At 51.8% G+C, this 18,998-nt stretch overlaps 4 protein-coding genes across 4 annotated transcripts; 2 read left to right on the top strand and 2 right to left on the bottom strand.

Moving 5' to 3' along the window:
- Nucleotides 1-7,223: 7,223 nt before the first annotated feature.
- LOC100898159 (DET1- and DDB1-associated protein 1) lies at nt 7,224-8,546 on the top strand. Its single transcript, XM_003739203.2, has 2 exons — nt 7,224-7,803; nt 8,038-8,546. Exons 1-2 carry the CDS (start codon nt 7,562-7,564, stop codon nt 8,177-8,179), a joined length of 384 nt encoding a protein of 127 aa, XP_003739251.1. The 5' UTR covers nt 7,224-7,561; the 3' UTR covers nt 8,180-8,546.
- Nucleotides 8,547-8,663: 117 nt separating this feature from the next.
- On the bottom strand, nt 8,664-9,897 carry LOC100898016 (DNA replication complex GINS protein PSF1). Its single transcript, XM_003739202.2, has 4 exons — nt 9,726-9,897; nt 9,450-9,599; nt 9,190-9,336; nt 8,664-9,015 (listed from the first exon to the last, which is right to left on the bottom strand). Exons 1-4 carry the CDS (start codon nt 9,815-9,817, stop codon nt 8,796-8,798), a joined length of 609 nt encoding a protein of 202 aa, XP_003739250.1. The 5' UTR covers nt 9,818-9,897; the 3' UTR covers nt 8,664-8,795.
- Nucleotides 9,898-10,051: 154 nt separating this feature from the next.
- On the top strand, nt 10,052-11,893 carry LOC100901526 (uncharacterized). Its single transcript, XM_003739222.2, has 2 exons — nt 10,052-10,339; nt 10,836-11,893. Exons 1-2 carry the CDS (start codon nt 10,216-10,218, stop codon nt 11,798-11,800), a joined length of 1,089 nt encoding a protein of 362 aa, XP_003739270.1. The 5' UTR covers nt 10,052-10,215; the 3' UTR covers nt 11,801-11,893.
- Nucleotides 11,894-12,414: 521 nt separating this feature from the next.
- Nucleotides 12,415-16,843, bottom strand: LOC100901383 (trithorax group protein osa-like). The gene is made up of 3 exons (XM_003739221.1): nt 16,760-16,843; nt 12,637-14,818; nt 12,415-12,548 (listed from the first exon to the last, which is right to left on the bottom strand). Exons 1-3 carry the CDS (start codon nt 16,841-16,843, stop codon nt 12,415-12,417), a joined length of 2,400 nt encoding a protein of 799 aa, XP_003739269.1.
- Nucleotides 16,844-18,998: the final 2,155 nt, after the last annotated feature.

Genomic DNA, 18,998 nt, shown 5'->3' with positions numbered 1-18,998 from the left:
CTCGAGGTGTTAAGAGCATCCCTATAACTCCTACACTGTTTCCGTATCATCTGTGATCTTGACCTCTTTTCCATGAAATGATTTCCAGCTTGTACGCGCTCAGGGCATATTTTTTTTCTGTTTGAGTTGATGTAAAACAGTTTACAGTCCAGGATCTCGAGCGAGTTTCTGCATTTTTTGATCTACCTTAAGTGAATCACGGGTAATGACATCATGCGTCGCTGCCAAATAAGTCTTATGACGTCGCGAGGTATTCTATCGCGCTGCGAGCTGCGAGTGGGGTGGGAGAACTCTCTCAGAAACCTGGGCCGGAACCTGCGATGGCCGGTGCTTCCGAATGGCCGGGGGAACAGGGCGTCTGAATGATGCCTTCCGTAGATTTATTCGCTCCAATGGAAATGTTTATCGGTGGAAATCGTGGAACGTTGTCCAAATCACTATGTGCTGAATTGGCACGCCCGAGCGACTGCTCGTAAGCGGCCCGCGCTCCCTGTGCGGTCAGCACGTGGCCATATCCGAGTGAAGTGCGGTTGGATGACCGCAAGCTCAGCGACGAGCACATGGCCACGCACCTGGACCAAGGTGCCGGGCATGGCTCCCCGGAACTCCTAGGGCGACTTAAGATTCCAATGTCTGATGAGGGATCTCAGACGGGAGATTTTTTCTTGAGTTGTGCTTGCGACTCATTGAATGATGCGCAAAATCCCGCTGTTCCCCCGTTTTCTACGCGAAGTTTGGGCAACACCGTCGGACCATGGAGGCGTACCGCTCGTTAGGGCTCGGAGGCTCGAGGGCCAACGAGTACGAAGATATATTATTGCCTTCGGCGATGAGGAGGAAGATTCCTCCAGCTACGATTCTTCATCTGTTCGCTAACGTAATTTCGGAGCTGGAGGCAGAACGAGCCAGTCCGAACAGGAATGGGCAACGACTCGGAGCTTATTTGCATTAAATAATAGTTTAAAGCTCGGCGTTTTCTTCTGAAGATGGGAACAGGACTCACTCCCTGCAATCAGAACTTACACGCAGCGGAGACCCGGGTACGTAACAGAAGCGCTTTATTAAGGCTCGTCTCCATTACATCAAGAAGCTTGAGTTGTAGCCGGGGAAAGCGCCGCATGAAAAATGAGACCTGTGAATGTATTCATTCAGACAGACTTCTGCGGAATCGGTCGAGGCGGGCGATTGCTCTTCGTTCCTTGGATAGACATGAAGTTCAGACAAAAATGAGGGGAATCGATAGCTCACGCTCTTTTGGAGGAAGCCGATGATGACGATCTCCTGAAGCGAGGGCTTAGTGCCTCTCCTCAACGCGGGGGGGGGCGGGGGCGGTCGGTACATTCCCTCTGCGGAGATACGGCAGGCGCGGAGGGAAAGCGGAAGAAAAGAGGAAGATCTTCGTGGTCAAGGACACGACCTACGTTCCCGCTTGTCACGGTGCATCTCAAGCTGCTTTCCGATAGCATATTTACAATCGACGAAAAATCGCTCTCGAAGAACATCGTGATATGCTTGAACCGCGAGAACTCGAGACCCCCTCTCCTGTCTGTAGTGAAAGCGGATCGACTGTCTGTCGAAGAATCGGAGCGTGTTTCCCTTGAGCGGAGCGCAAGCGATCCGTCTTCCCCTGCATCTAGACTCGGCTCCGCGACAACGCACGGCTTCTGATCCTTATTTGACATTGCTGAGTTCCTTTCCACAGTTCATCTTGCCGTCCCCCGCAACGCTCACGGTTCGAGATTCATGTCGCAGGTTCGAATACTTTATGAGAGGACTCTCTTCCAATCTCGGAAACTCATAATTTGACTGACAGGTGTGCTGACTTTTCTACCATACCAAGGAGCTCATCTATTTCCCACTGAATACGCAGAATCGTCGCAGAGTCAGAAGTATACTTCTTAATCGGACTCCGTGATCTTCCAGAAGGGAATCGGATGTCGTCCGAGCTTCCACCGAGTCTATTCAGGGAGATTCCCGCTCGATTAGTCCCGAGTGAGTCTTCCGGAGGCAATATTGCTATTATCGTTAGCTCTTTGGCCGCAGGCTACAGTTGGGAATTGGCCGGTCCCGATGCATGGTAATGAAAATCCGGTCAAGACTCCTCATATGTTGGGATGGTCGGCTCAGCTCTCGGTGCAAAAAAAGCGGAAGCCTTGACAAAGACATGAAATCAATGTCCACCTCGATTTTTTCGATATCCCTGATCGCTCCAGGACCGGGAGCCGGAATTATTCCGATTGAAGAGCAGTCTCTATCATACGAGGAGAGTCTGATAGAGCAGCAGGTGTCGGAGGCTTGGAATGAATGAAAGGGCAGTCTCTAACATACGAGCAGCCTCTAATGAACGGGCTTTTTCTAAAGCCGAAAACCAGGTATCCATGTCCGGAAAACTGAAGAAAAATAACTGAAGACTCTGATAGACTTTTCCGAATTGAAAGCGTTTGCATTTGTACGATGGACCCCGCGGTTATCGTAGTCGAAGAGAACCTTACTCTAGCCTCATTTTGAGGCAAGGGAACAATAGGAGGCCTGATTCTAACATACGATCAGTCTACAACGAATGTGCAGGTTGTGGGGCTTGGCAAATAGACGAGCATGCCCTTCAATTCGAATCTTCACGGTATATTTGGAACCGCTCAACTCTATAACGGTGTTCAGGAATGAGTCCGTGCCAACTGTGGGAACATAAGGCCATCCAAGTGGGTGATGCCTCCGTCGGAATCTATTCCGGTTTCGAGCTTCGGAGGGATCCAACCGAGACCTCTTCGATGGGAATTCCGATCCCTCTCGAGCGATCGAGTTCAGATGAGGGGAAACTCTTCTTTTCCGGGGTAGTGGCGAGCCCGGATCGGAGACTCGTGGCGGTACCTCTACTGATCTCTCCGTAGCATGGCGAATAGCGTCTCCGGGATATATGTATATATGTATCCGCCCCCGGAATGAATAGACTGCGCCATGTTGGTCGTCTAGCTTGCGGCGATGTGGCAACATTGGCGGATACAAAGCAAAAGGCTTGCTGTCGCCTTGCATTCGACATGCTCAGCATCCGACAGACCGTCTCTAGGTCTATCCGATAGCCACAGCTTGTCATTTCATTCGGCTTGAATAGTGATGAATAATTTCGATTTAATGTTCCTCGTCGTTATGACATACGGGTGCCCTCATGGAGCGATGGAAGCTCCGGATTTTCCATTAGCGACTCACATAAAGCATAAAATACTACTTCCAGCTTGAGCGAAATAAACTATTTTCCTTGTTTCATCAGCGTCTTCTTACAGCTTCCGTTGGCACCGATTCAAGTCGAGCCAGAAATCGAGGCGCTGTCGCTCGCAGCAATAGGGTACGCAGATTCGCAAAACGGACAGCACGGTCAAGTTTATTTTCCCCGCATCGAGTTTCTTGATGTTCTGAATCCTCGGGCGATCATGCTCGAGAACAACTCACTTCCCTTCGCGCTTCGATTGTAGAGTCGTGACGTTATTTCATCATTTCTCATATCCCGTTCTGGAACGCTGTGAGGATGTCACCGGCTCCAGCTCCCCGATCGGAGACTCCTGTCAATGCGCGCCTTGTGCGCAGCGTTTCGATGGAAGGAATCGTTTCGTCGCGGCGGCGAAAGTGACAAGATCTCCAGCTAGGTAACGATTTTCGCCAGTCATTGGTCAGGTTGTGAAATTTCCGCGGCGAGCGGATCGATCGTGGAAAGCATGGTTCTCGGCAACTCTTACCGATTCCCGCGGAACTGTCATCCCCTCACCCGATCACTCCGAAAGGATTTCCTTCGAACAACCACGGAGAAACTTCTGTCTGATTGAGGAATCAGACTCTGAGGATCGACCGTAATCCGAGCCTGAACGGGGGCCGGTGAAAGCCTGGTATCGCTCGATAAAGACCACAGATTCGGAAATCCGACCGGACCAGGATTCACCACGAGACACAAACTTGTGCGGCAAAGTTCTCAGGATCCACTCTCGCCGCGGATTCGGCAAATAAATCGCGGAAAGATCTTTCCACGATTCCGATGGGATTCCGGGATTTTCCGCGGAATTCGCGATTACAAATCGCGACACGCCGCTATTTCGGCGATGATTTGTTGCAGAAAACTTACATGCCTAGTCATCGGAAATGATTTCAAGTTTCCCGCGATTCTTCGCCAGTAAAGGCGGAGTCTAAGAATATTGCAAGTCGCACATACTGGCATTATTAAGCTCGTGGCTCCATAGAGACGAATGATATCATCGTGAGACAATAGATTGATGAATAGAATAAGAATCTCCAGCCTGACCTCGTGATTTGCTTCAGTGTTAATGGGGACATTACCACAATACCCACATCGAGCCGCATGACCGGCTGCACGCTTCGCTTTTCGCTCCATGTATCTCACACGCATGATTGTACGGCGGAATAAGCAGATGACATCTCTTCGACTTGGTCGTCGATCCCGAACGGATCGCTGTCATTGGAAACCACCTTTCTGGATATACGGAGGTAAAGAGCACTCAGGCCCTCCGAAGAGGGCGGGAGGGGAACAAGAAGCGTTCCGCTCCTCATGGTTTCATAATGACCACTACCGGGGGCGATGATTGAACTCATTGTACTCCCGTTCGCCTCTCTCGATTTCGATTGTAGTATCTCCACGCTACGGGATTACGGTTTTTCGGAGAGATGATGAAGGAAATAAATGGAATGCCCTGACATGGCAGAACGAGGCTCCTACATTAGAGAACTAGAGCGAGTCCCCGGCAAATGCAGCTCTTCGCGCCCAGACCCCATTTGCTACCCTCTGAGTCCCGAATGACAGATTCGGAACAATTCCGATTTACTTCCGCTGAGCTCCGGGAGCCAAATCGGTCTCTCATCCTCAGGTATGAAATGAATGATTGCACTGCTTTACAGAAGTAAAACTCAGGAGGAGTCCCAATTTATTTACTTCAGCTCCATGACTTGAAGACCTGCAACGGAGAGCGAAGATTGAGCGTTGCCCGGCACGGGACTAGCTGGTTGCGCGGCTCTTATATAATCAGCGATGAATTATTCATGATTAATGGATAATTTATAATGATGAGCGCCGAACTTGATCACTAATCACTTACCAGGGGGGAGAGACTGCTTCAGTTTTTCGGCCTTCTCCTTCTCTTTGACCACGATGGTATACAGGTATTTCGAGCACCGTACCTTGAATTTGGTCACCAAATCCCGGTTCTTCTTTATTTTGACGGATTTGGCATCCTCTCGGCGCGCCGTCATCAAGAACTCTTTGATATCTTTCAGCTGCTTCGGCTGGAAGTCAAGAAAGGATATGCCGATCAGTTGAAGCTGAAGCTCAGTTCTGTGAGCCTCGACAGCTCGCTGAGATACTTCCTTCGAGAGTTGTTGCCGGCGGCACACTATCCAATCAACGTTGAAGTCTCAGGTTCTGTTCGTCCACAAAGGGGAGAAAACCGGCAACCCAAGCTTCGTGCACGAAAATAGAACGGGGAGTCTTCACGCTTGTAGAAGCTTCCTGGGAGGTCAATATACCCATGCGTGCTCGGTTGGAGACTGCTCCAATAGAGAATACGACCAGATCGATGAAGAGTTTTCTGATCTGTACCATCCCGAATTCTAACAGGTATGGCAGGAAAAACGTGGTACTCACCATGGTTCGGCTTTGTTGTGTTTCGGGCCCCTAGAATGAAGAAAGTCGATGAAAACCCGTACGAGAGCTTAGAGTCTTCCTCCGACCCCAAATATCCGGAGGGGGTGGCAAGAATAGTCTCGTTTGCTCGGGAATTTTCAAATATTTTCACATACGTACCTACACACGCCACGAACCGAAGCAAAAAGGAAACCGAAACGGAAACCGCCAGCCATCTTGGAAGTTGGCACCGACATCGATCTTCTCCGGACTTATTTCGATCTTACGAATCGATCTGCTCATCACCTGAATATGTGGATGTCTCCCATAATGCCCAGGCTCGGTTCGCGGGGAAGAACCCGGAATTATCTGAAAGCCAAGGTGGTATTCGCCAAAAAAGAAGATGTTTACTTCCCCTGAGTACCGCCTCCAGGCTTCTATGATTGCGGCCAGAGATGCGTCGTCTGCTAATTCCTCACGCTCCTGATGTTCGGCAAGCGGTACGCAATATACTCCGTCGAGCTTATGCAACGTCTGATCGAGTGAGGGCCTTGACTCCCCAAACTCAGGGAGGTTCTCTCTGACTCGACCGAATATCCGGTGCCACTGGTCATTAAGATTGATTATTATGTGTTGCACCCCCATGACAACAAACAAAAAGAAGAGACGATACCAAATATTCATACGCGTCTCATCGCCAAATATGGTGTTCCAGCTGGTCTTCCTTATTTTTAGCTGCGCCCTAAAGTCGGGATGATGGTCACGCTTCCGACGGTGACAGCCCGACCCTCAGGATGAGATATAGATTGATGCGAAGAGAGCCATGTTAGGGTGCGGAATCTGGACACCTCGGCGAAACTCCGTCATGTGGGATCTCGAAGATTCGATATCTGACCCCTGAGAAGGCTCTCGCGAAAATTGAACCTCTCATCTCGCGGTGTCGTTTAATTTACGCCTGGCACAAAGAATTAGTTCCGCCGCTGCTGAGTAGATGTCTGTCGAGCCCGCGCTCCACGAATGCAGACGACATCCCTGAACCATATAGGAGAACGTCCAATGGGAATCTTAAGCCGTCATCATGCAGAAACGTATCGCGGAGATCTTCGGGCAGCAAGAAGGGAGCGAGGCGGGTGGTGGTTCTGAGCGTCAATAACGAGCAGCCCAACATTGGCTCATCCTCGCGCACAGCAGCCCTGTATTTTGATGTCCACAGAAACGAGGGGGAATTCAAGCATGAGCAAGAACGTCGATATTCTTGAGGATGCCCAGCCGTAGCAGAATTGTCTTGAGTATTATCCCTAGAATCGCCGATCGGCAGGTTTCATAGTTTGAAAGCGGAGACATTTTTATCATTATTCGATGGGAACTCCTCTCGGGTGTTCTTCTCCATGTGCAGCTCCACAAGGCGGCATACGGGATTCAAGATGGCTCGCTCAATCAATAACTGTCCGAGCGCCAGACGCCGCGCTCTGCGGGAGCTTTCAGCCCCTTGAGTTTGGAATTCATTCTAGAAATTCGTCTTTCCGTCCCTTCCCGAGACCTTGTGGTGCAAGTCTGACCTGAAGCAAGCTTCTATCTCGAGAGGAAGAGTTTTGGGGAGGTACGTTCTATGTGTGTCTGTGTAAGTGTGTTGGATTGATCAGATCGATTCGTTTCGGCTGTTGTCTGGACTCCAGATATGCGCAGACCTTATTCCGGAAGGGATTCTGAGGCGTGAATGTGTCGACTCCAAGGTCTTTCCGAATCCTTGACTCTCCAGCGCTCCGATCTGACAGCGATCCGGAAACGTCGCGTTCGAACAAGCAAATCTAAACTTGAAGGAGCTGCTGGCCTCGCAGCATTCGGAGGTCGACTCCTGTCTTCTGTACCGGAATCCAGTTGGTGAGATTCCCATTCGGAGCGCAGAGTGAGGGAGAACGTGGCCCGGCTAGAATCCAAGACCAAATGGCGAACGTTATGAGGAATCTGCCCACGAAAACATTGTTTTCCGCTGGGCCATCGTGCAGCTCTGAAGGTGTCGAAGCAAGTTTGAGCAACTTGCCGTCGTTCAACTCACGGAATTTCGCCAAATTTCAACCCTGTTCCCAGAGCAGAAACAGCACACGGAAGCCTCCAACTTACCTTCCGCTAAAAGATCACCCCTTATCGCAGACGATAACTACAGAGAAAACCAACATCCTCCTCCGGTAAATATCATCGCTCTGACTTGGAGAGCCGTATGAGAGCCTCGAACCAGAGCGGAGTTTCGATTCTTAGAAATTCCGCCAATACCCCGGTGCGAATCATCGACAGTGACTTGATCCTGCTCGCTGAAAGTCTGACTTCCGTGGCATCCAAAACGAGTCTATTAGAGAGTCTTCGATGAGGGGCCGGAGTTGCCTCTAAAGGTGCGACAGCTTTTACGATCCCGTTCATTTCAGGTATCTCCACTACCAAACTGGTGGAAAGAAATCGTCTAAACGGAGAGATGCCTCGCCTTCTGAGGACGCGCCTCGTAAACGAAATCGCGAAGATCAATCCACAGATATGGACACAAATGCGGAACGCAGCGACGACGATTAGATCTAACGGAGTTCCATGCACCGCTGGAAAGCCCTATTGTACACGATCGGAAAAAGAGTTTAGGAAAGCTCGTGTATGATTCGAGCGCAAGAACGAGGGAGATATTTTTGTTAATGCAGAGTAAAGCTGAAGAGGCGTACGTCGCTCATATGAGTCGCGCGGAAAGCCACCGCGGATTCCCACTGTCTCTGAAGCAGCCTTATCCACAACTCATAGCCTTATCCATGTGGATCACAGGGACGCGCTCGGCACATTCATACGAGGAGTCAAATTTTCATACTCGAGATGATGATCCCATCCCCGATGGAGCGAGTTTTAGGTAATCGGATCAGCAGCTAATAAAAGTTCGAGAAGTTCACGTCATCAATCATCGGCTCGAGCGCTCATTTCGACATTCGTGACCCTTTATTCCGAGCATATACATATTCCCGACTAACAAAAACCCAGCCCGGATGATCTCTCCCCAAGGTGGCCATCAGAAATCGATGAGCATCTATGGCGCAGAAACTAGGTATCTTTTCATCCAATCGTATATGCGCCAATGATAAATATTCTCCACTCTAAGGGAGGGGGCTTATCCAAGATTCTCAGATACAATTACTTGAGGGCCATTGCTTCAAGTAACCACGTGTTCCAGAACTCCCTGTCGAATGAGTTTTTCACATTGACTCCGCTCGAGGAAATGAGTAGAGTTCTTGGCAAGAACCACGACCTGACCATCTTCAGTTTCGAAATCCCCGTAGTCCTCGAGTACTCGGACCTCGACATAGAGGGACTTCGGGGGCTTGCTGTGTTGTAATAGATCCACTCCGGTTTCTCCAATCGATGACATGTATCTGCAAAGAAGCTCGACATTTACTGACCGGAACATCATGGTGAATCGGTAGGCGAAGCGCGATGGCGATTGTTTCCGATCGCCTTGGGCTCTGGAAGGAGTCACCAAGAATCCGTCCGGGCTTGTGCATTTCCATATGGAATCTATTTCTCGAAGAGCTCCTAACTGTAGGTACCTGCCAAGAGAAGCTGAATAGTCTATAAACCATTTCTGCTCTCCATCCGTCATGTTGGCTTTGAGATCCTTCGTGAGAACCGGGCCGAAGGCCCATCTGAACTCTCGTATCACCTTGAGTCGACCATCGAGATAGGCCATGATACATCTGAGGAGAGAATATCCGGCTGGTATTATGCTTTCTCCATTCGCTCTCTGGGAGGAGTTGGGAATTGAAATTCATTGACCACGGATATCCCAAGTGAGATTTGAATCGGGAACCTCCGGAGTCGGAGCAGAAGTTGATGTCTGACGTAGAGGACGACATGAACATCAGGCGCGCCGTCACTCCGTTCCGAATCCGCAGCGGATATCAGGCGAACATCTTTTTGATTGGCCTCGTTCAGGGCTCTCATTTCTTCGAATATATTCCTAGAACATCCCTCAACCATGAGTGTCGACATTGTCAATCGAGATGAATTACATTATCGCAGATGTTCGCATCCGTTCCGATGGTCGCCTCGAAAACAACATGTTATGCCAAGGAAGTGATCGTACCTCAAAGCATCCTCGCGCATTGGCTGGAGGTAATCTGGACATCTTAGTATTTCTTTCACTAAACTCAGTCCCTGATCTGCCAGGGATGTCATTGTGGCGGGCAGCACCCGCGGAACAGCTGAACGAAACCTTTTCGATAGAGCAGTCGTGGTTCGAGAATGGCGCCAAATTGTGAGAGGGTATAGTGTTTATATTCGCAAAATGGCGGCAAGTTCCTGACGCGGCGAAGATGAGCCCATAGAAGCTCCGCGTTCGAAACTTGTCCTTCAGCTGGATTGCCTGTCTATCTCACGGACGACTAGTTCGAGCTTATCTGGGACACGTTCGAGCCCGCGTATACCTGAAAACTCCACTCAGATCAGACCCGCGAGGGAGGATGTGAGCCGCGGATCCGATCAACTTTTCCTTCCTGTGTGAAGCCGTCAGTGCACATGCAATACATCTAATTTAAGTTCAAGTGATGGAACAGGTTTCGTAGGGAGCCGATAAGATGCATAGACGCAAGAAGACGAAAACCTACTCCAAGTCGGCGATCAGTGAAGCCATACTGAGCGTACCCCGGCTCCCGATCCCACCTCGATCTGCTTATTACAATCCACTCAAATGTATCATCGGTGAGTTTTCTCGATCTCCCACTGAGTGAGAGATTCTCGAATATAGCTTGTGGTACCTCCCGATTGTGGGTTAAGGTCGGAACCTCAGGAATAATCGCCGGAGCATACGCGAGCTCATCCAGAGGGGAGTACGTGCGAGCATGTGTTCGTCGCGTCGATTTTCCTCCGTGTGCGACTGTCATCGTATTAGAGTAACAACACAGATAAATCCATCAATCCACGTCACCCCGTCCTTGCCTCTATGTCCAAAGTCCTCTCTATTGAAGGGAGACATTCTCTTTCCGTGGTTCCGGATTTTTCGGGAGCTGGCAAAGCTGTTCCTTGCGCAAATCGGGCGTTCATTCCGCAATCCCTCCCCGTTCCCCCTCACCCTGACTGTACCTCTGTCGGTCGGACTCTTCCACACACGGAAGTTGCAGACTTGACGGGCTTCAGTCCTCCGACGGTCCGAACTCTGATGGAGAGAATCCTCAATATCTCATATCTGAATTTTCAGAAAACTGGAAGATCCATCCTCTCAAAGTCTTTTTGGAAGAGTATCGAGCGGAATACCGCAGAGACGCACTTCAATGGAATGCGGATTGCCTCGATAAATTCGTCGGGCGGGAAATCTCGAGCTGCGTCGATGAAATCATCTCGTGCTGTCTACCACTAGGTTCTCTTCATGACGTCACCCGGTTTTTGTTCTCGAAATATTCCTGTCAGAGAGCTCGCTTTTCCACGAAAAAGGGCATCATCAAAGTAAACATGCCATTGAGCAGACTTTCTGTGCAAGTCGAAGATAATATTCTCATGATGTCGTTCATCGTCAACCTGAGCGGAGCTCTCGACAAAACGAATGACGACGTCACGAAAGTGTACAAAAATAATGTGTACTTCGTCCGCAAGGACGGTCTATCCGTTTTCACGATTGATCGTTATGACCTGGTCCAACCAACTGCAGAAGCCCAGTTCGGTATAATTTATTTGCTGGACGTTTTGCCGTGTTTGTACATTTTGCCTTTGAATATGCCGGTCGATGTCATAATCAACGCTCTGCAGATGGCTCTGGGTTTGCGTTTGCGAGTCACACCGTCGAAGCCCGATATTCCTTTGCACGTTGTCATCAAAGAAGAGGCAAAGCGATCTGGTCTTCGCCGCGACGTATTCCCGGACCACCTCAAGGAATTGTTACATTTTCAATCGAACACTCTGCGGCAGATGACCCGTAAGCCAAATCTGACGAAGTATCCGAGTCAGCATGAATGTTCTTTCCGGAAGGTCTCCTTCGAACTAACAGAAGGCTTAGCACTCACATTCAGGAGGAGAAAGAGGGAGAATATTCTAGAAAGTCTTTATCAGTTCGAAAGCAGCGATCGGCTACGAGTCCCCGCCGAGTTCGTTCGGGACGTGGCGAGTAATTCTAAAAACTCATTCGGCGCTTTCGATTTCGCTCGAGTAGCAAGACAGTCTAAGAAGTGAGCCCCCTAGGTATATCTGTACAATTTAGTCGAAACTCGGGATAGAATTGAATGAAACTATTTCAGAGCTCTAGTGAGTTCGAGTTGCTGTGTCTGGATGAAATTCCCCAGATGTACCTAATCTCGAGAAGAACCCATTGGGGATCACAATCGGAGAGTTCTGGTAGCTAGATCCGGCCGACTGTACGTCGTAGCCTCTAAGAAGCCTATTGTTGAAAAGGAAAAATGTATGAGTAGTCCGGCTTGTATTTTACGCAGCGCTCCACTTGTCGGCAGTGTTGAACTTCACACATTGAGGAGCGACTTCGGGGCAAGTTCAATCAATCCAGCCTCAGTTTTAATATACAGTCTCCTAATGAACACAGGAACCATCTCATTCGACGAGTAACAACCACGACAGCAACAACAACAACATCAACAACAACAACGACGACAGCAGCGAGAGAGGGAACAATAAATAGGAAGATGCAATCAAGTTGATTGCGGGGTTGTGAACTGATCGATGGACATAAATATCACCATGACTTAGCGATGAATTCAGGAAAAGTTTTGCATTGCGTGGGCGCACCACTCCGGTATGGAAATAATTTCCTGTTCAATAGAAATTCCTCAAATCTAACGTCCGTAGTATCTTCCGGTATCCTCCTCATCGTCTTCCACTGGAGGTCCTTGCTCGAAGCTCTGAGTGGGTCCCTGAGCGGGTTGGCTCTGCACACGGTTGTTGTCGTTGAAACTCGGCCTCTGGGGAGCTGGGGAACGGGATGTGGGAATTGAAAAGATTGCGCCGGAACGGCATCATTCCGAGTGTTCAAAAATGATCGGAGGGCAATTACTCACCAGGTGCAGCTTCCTGCGGGGCATCCTGCGGAGTTGGCTCTTCAGTGTAGGGCTGTCGCGGCGGAGCCGGCGCGGGTGCTGGTTCGGGCTCATAGGATGGCCGCCGCGGCGGAGCCGGGGCTCGAGCGGGCTCCGGTTCGTATGAGGGCCGTCGTGGCGGAGCGGGTGCAGGTGCTGGCTCGGGCTGATACGAGGGCTGTCGCGGAGCTTCAGGCGTATAAGATGGCTGCTGAGGAGCGGGACGGCCAGCCGGAGCGGGAGGGGTGTAGGACGGTTGTCGGGGAGGTGGCCGGGCCGCGGGAGACTCGGGTTCATACGCCGGCTGTCGCTGAGGAGCGGGACGGGCCGCCGGTGCCTCCGGAACATACGAGGGCTGTCGGGGAGCCGCTGGACGTGGAGCGGGAGCCGGACTAGCGGGTTGAGGCGTGTATGAAGGCTGACGAGGGGCGGCTGGTCTTGGCGCGGGTGCTACGGGTCTTGGCGCGGGTGCTGCGGGTCTTGGCGCGGGTGCTGCGGGTTCCGGAGCGTAAGATGGCTGGCGAGGAGATTCCGGACGAGGTGCTGCTGGTTCCGGCTCGTACGAAGGCTGTCTGGGCGCCTCGGGCCGAGACGCTGGCGCAGCGGGCTCCGGAACGTAAGACGGTTGACGTTGAGCGGGAGGTCGTGGCGCTCCAGGTCCTGGTTGTCTGGGCGCTCCGGGAGCGGGAGCTTCGGGAACGTATGCCGGCTGTCGGGGAGCACCCGGGGCAGGTCCGACGGGCTCGGGTGTGTACGCGGGCTGGCGAGGTGCCTGCGGTGTCGGCGCCTGGGTTTGTTGTTGCTGAGTTCCGGGCTCGGGCTCCTTGTACAGCTCGGCGTTCAGACTGTAGTATCCCTCCGTCTCAGAACAATCGTAATTGTACCACCAATCGCAGACGAAGTATTTCTGGTTGAAAACTGTTCCGTTCGGACAGAGGAACGAGTCGATACGTTTTTCGCCCTCCTCGTTCACTTGGCAGATGTGGAATACTTGACATTGGGCGCCGGTGTCTCCATAGTATCCGGGCAGCTCTTGGCTGTCGCACGAGAAACCAGTCTCGGGAACAGACGAATACACCGGGTAGTCCTTCCCAGCCTCTCCTCGTATGGCGGGCCACACTTGGCCGTCGTCTCCCTTGTACGATCCATCGTCGAACTGAGCGTCGTAATCGTTCGACGGTCGTCCCGCAGCGCCTTGGGATGATGACGGGCCAGTCTGTCCTTGCGCCTGGGCGGCGGAATTCGTCTCAGGCTCGTCTGGCCGGTCGGGCAGATAAGCGGGCTGTCGGACTGGGGCGGGGGCGGGCCCTGTGGGACGAGGTCCTGGCGCGGGACCTGTCGGTCGAGGACCTGGGGCGGTGGGACGAGGGGCTGGCTCAGGAACGTAAGAAGGCTGTCGCGGCGCTTCGGGACGAGGACCCGGTGCGGGGGCTGCCGGTCGAGGACCTGGAGCAGCGGGACGAGGGGCAGGCTCAGGGACGTAAGCAGGCTGTCTCGCAGGCGGAGCAGCGGGTCGGGGAGCCGGTCGGGGCGCGGGCGCTCTTTCGGGCTGGTAAGACGGTTGGCGCGGCGCGGGTCTCGGCGCCTGGGCTGGAGCTTCGGGCTCGAAGGCAGGTGGTGCCTCGGGCGCGGAATCGGATTCCGGCTCGTAAGCAGGCTGTCGAGGTCCGGGAGCGGGCTCCGGCTGGTAAGCGGGTTGTCTTTGAGGGGCAGAAGGTCTCGTTGGTGGCGCAGCCGGCCTTGGCGCGGGAGCTGGTCCAGTCGGCCTCGGTGCCGGAGCGGGTTCTGGCGAATAAGACGGCTGACGAATCGGAGTCAAGGGTCTCGGCTCCGGCTGTCTTTGGGGAGCGGGAGTGGGTTCTGGGTTGTACGATGGCTGTCTGACCGGAGCTAGAGGTCTGGGCTCCGGCTGTCGTTGGGGAGCGGGAGCTGCAGGCCGGGGCCCTTGGCTCGTGGGACCATAGTTTTGGATCGGACGATTCGGAGGTCGCGTGGGTACGTTTACCGGGGCAGGTTCCGGCTCATAATCAGGCTCTACCGGAGGAGCTGGTCGAGGAATCTCAGCTGGTCTCTCGTAGTCCGGTTGAGGTCCCGTATGAGTGTACTCGGGTTGAGGGAGGTCCTTTGTGTTCCCGATCAAATCCTCAGCGCCGCCGTATCCTTGCTGTGGAAGATTTGTCTCATTCAATCAAGGAAGGCACGATCACCTCGATCCAGCTACTTTCGGGAGACGTTTTTTTCCATAGGAAATATTTATGATAGCCGCGAGTCAAAGACTCTGACAACGAGTCCGATCGGGGTCGAAGGTCTTTGCGAATTTGAATCCTACGACCAGTCCGTGTCGAAATCTTTTTGAAGCATTTCTGACTTCGGACGGCCGCCGAATGAACACTAAAAGTACAAATGATGAGCTTACCGCAGCAGCTGTGCTCAGTAAAGCTGCCCCTGAAAAATTATGGTTCTCAATCATCATCATCATCATTAATTAGGAAGATGGTGAATGAGGATAGTCGAAACCGCGATGGGCCTCTGGGGAGGTCTCCCCAGAAGTCTGGCTCGACTCAAAACTAAGAACAAAGAATCGCTAGAGATGCTTTTGGATGGGTCAAACTTTTCTCAGGTCAGGCGGCGCGCGTCGAGGAGCCCCAGATCGGAGAGCGCGAATTTCTGAATCACCAAGTGGCAATCACTGGCAAGGATAAGTCTGGAGCTTCTAGTCTCAGCCTTCTGGGATTCTGTTTCCCAAACGGGGGGATACAAGAAATCTGCAATCCCACTTCGTCGACGGGCTCCCGAGTATAACCCGAGATCGGCTCGTTCCCCGCATAGCGCGTAGGAATGAGTTGCCGAACGTTCCTCCGGGCGCACAACTATCCATTAAGAGAACCAGCACGAATTTCATGACAGATGAGCACGCATCACAAAACAATCGATATCCGCATCCTGATCTGCTCTGGCGGTATGAACTCCGGCAAGAAAAGCGTCCTCTTACCACAGAGGAGAACGCAGCCTAAACGGAACTGTCGCATCTCTCACAGTTTGATCCACTGTCTGCCTGTTCCTCGGAGTTCGTGAGCTTTTTATAGCGAGGGGGCAGAATGAGAAAGAGTGACGACATCAGCGTTTGTCCTGAAGATGATCCACCCTCGCCTCTCGGTATCCATCTTTCACGCAGTTGGATCTTCTGCTCCGTGGCAAGGGTGAACTTCTCCATCGTTCACTAGCGGCACCTTCTGGAATTACTCAGATCTACCAAAAACTCAAAACTTTTTAGGACTTGATGCTCGTCATCCATCTCCCTGTATCGTCACGTGCGACGAGTGGGCTCAGAAGTACTCAATGAATTCGTTGACGATGTCGACGTTCAACGTCGACCGACAACAATAAAATATGTCGAAAGCTTCACCGATTTCGATCTTCGCTCCCATGTCGGAACTATTTCAAGAATTCTTCACAAACCTAGTTGATCACGGGCTATTCGTTTGGGAAATTCGATGAAAATCGCTAACTTGACGCGACATCATCGGCCACGGGGCTGAGCGATGTTGCCCGCAGGAAGACTCATTGCAACGAGCAGGGAGCTCTTCGGATGTTTCGCAAACGGCAGAATTGGATTCGCTCCCCCTTTTAGTTTTTTTATCCCATTATCACATCGCGGTTCTGATGACACCCCAGCCATCATCACAGAAGAAAAACTGTCGGATGGAGAAGGAGAGCTCATCGCTCACATAACTCTTTGCTCCGACCGCGCCGAAGTACGTCGGGAATAATCATCCCCCGGCGTATACGGTCGAGGCTTCCGAGGGAAACGGCAGCGATCTCGGCACAACATTCCTGCCGCGGTTCCGCGGTTCAGACTCCTGCCCAGACGATACAGCCCCCCCTCCCCAGATGGGTCGGACGATAGTTCCCTTCGGTCCCCGCCGCTGGACGCGGCTACTTCATCTCCCTACCCATGTTTCACCGCTGTGCTCTCCTCCAATCAATTTCATGATTCACGATTGTTCGCAGAACCCGACAGCGGACGCGCAGCTCTACGCGGGTCCGAGCAGACCATCATTATCAGTTACCTATATTCCTGAATCGGAAGGTTCGAATGACCTACCCGCTCAGATTCTTCTGAGGGACATGCGACGGTCTTCAGATCTTCGGGTCGTCCGCTCCGACTCTTCTTCTCACAGTCTGCCATGTCGCTCACTTTCGCACCGAAGGTGTGTGACGTCCTGTCACTTTCGGACGGCCTTGGTTATACCGATGAGTGTCGTATGAGTTAAAAGGTCGGTACTGTCCTCCCCGATTTTGAGAATATCGCTCTCTGCGATGATCGGTTCCACAGCGGGCGATGCCGTCTTAGAGTCGATTCTACAGAGGGAGTCCGGATGGCGAGGAAGCCTAGGGGCAAAGAGTCTTTTAGTGCGTGGACTCCGTTTCTGGCAACCGCTGACGTCCGCAGCTGCCGAGGAGCTCTTGCAGACTCGTGCCAGGAGTCAGTCCGTCAGTCGGTCGGTCGGTCGATCGAACTGGTCGGGTAGCTTCTGTATGATGCCCGAGCAAAGCTCCCACCACCGCGGCTGATGGTTCTACCAGATTTTTTCTTCGCATGAATTCTGAAATGGGAACTATTGACCACTGGTTGTGTCGTTCAGAAGACAAGATTGTCCCGCAACTCGCGAGATAACAATAAGATAGCTCCACGCAGTCTTTCCTCCGATTCGCGACAGTAGTAATGATGATGATTAACCGATGACCCCTGTGATAGGCAATGAACCACGCAAGGAAAATGGTCGTTGGAAAGCTACTCTACTTGTTGAGGCAAAGCTCCTATGTCGGCTCTTTGACTCCGACAGATGAAGAAGGAGGAACGATTACCATAACACTTACCACCCGAACGTTTTTGACGAGGTTTCCCACCTTTCCTGCCTTGTTCGCCGGGCTGCAGATAAATCTCATTGTTGTGCAGCTGTCAGATATCGACGCCCGAGCAAATCACGCCGTGCGTCAAGATAATTTCTCAATTCATAGCAATTATCACTTGGTTCCAATCAGCGAAGACATCTGCTCTTTCAATCAAACACTTCTCTCGTTGAGGAAAGACGGCCTTCGACGGTACAGTCTTTTTCTTTTTCGATGAACCATGCTCTGGAGAATAGAGAGGATTTGTGACAGATGACATCTGTTCATAATTCCTCAACGGTCATCTGGAAACCCGCCCCGAGGCTATGATCGGCGAACACATCGACGGCCGAGTCCCTCACCGCGGCCCTCGTAATTAGTTCAATGCGCGTAAGGTCCTTCCGATATCGATGATGTTCCTCGCGATGATTCGGCAAGACACGGAGCGATCGGCGCTTTGTGTAGGCCTTCTCGGAGACTCTGTCGAGCATCAATCTTGATCTATCTTCACAGACGTCCAGATGGGTCTTTCTCCGTATCTTCAGATTTAGCTTCGACAGTCCTAATAAAGATTCACAGAAGAGCGTTTTTACGCCAAGCCGACAGACCACAAGCGCGTATAGCCCTGACCATTGCACTACGTTGTGCTTTATTGATTTTCGTTCGAAAAAACTCAGCTCGGATGAAATCAAGTGGATAATTCGTAAATTGCATTTGCAGGATCGAGGAAAGCTAGCCGTGTATCGGTAAGTGTTCTTCGATTGATTCCTTGCTCCGGGTGATCCGCTGTGATTTATGTGCGGTCATCGTTCGGGACTCGAGAGTCGAGGCGACTGTGAGCATCGTGGACGCGTTGAAACAGTGAATTTCCACTTGTTGACCAATGGATTGAGAATAATCTGGGCCGCACCTGGGTTGGGAACGGAACGTCAAGGTCGACGGCGACAGTCACATCGACGGAATGTGGGAACACACCCGATTCGAGCACAGCGTGACATCCCATGCGGCGGACGCGACTAACAGCTGTCGTTCATCGATAGGGAATCGGACCGGAGACATTGGCCACGATGTTCGCGCCATCAGTGCGGACAAGGGAATCGGACACAGATCGAAAAAGTTCATTCCACGTCGGAGGGGCAGATCAGATGATTTCTTATTATTCAGATGCCATCCTTGTATAGACAGTAAAACTCGGGGTTTGTTCAAGGGTGTCGCCCGAATACACTGACCCGCTTGTTCCGACCACGAAAACGTCGACTTATCAACGACGCCACCGCCGCCGCCGCGATGGACATCCAAAATCGGGTTGGTCAATAGTGGCCGATGTATCGGTGCTTCGTGAAGACCCCCGTTGCGAGAAAATGGGTAAAAAGCGTCGGAAGGATACTTCAGCTTGACGCTTTGGAAAGACAGTAGTCAGTGTGGTCGGGTCGGGTCAGAGCATGCTGAAC

This window comes from Galendromus occidentalis, unplaced genomic scaffold, assembly GCF_000255335.2.
Source record: "Galendromus occidentalis unplaced genomic scaffold, Mocc_1.1 scf7180000076440, whole genome shotgun sequence".
Taxonomy (NCBI): domain Eukaryota; kingdom Metazoa; phylum Arthropoda; class Arachnida; order Mesostigmata; family Phytoseiidae; genus Galendromus; species Galendromus occidentalis.
This window is presented reverse-complemented; position numbering and strand designations above follow the sequence as displayed.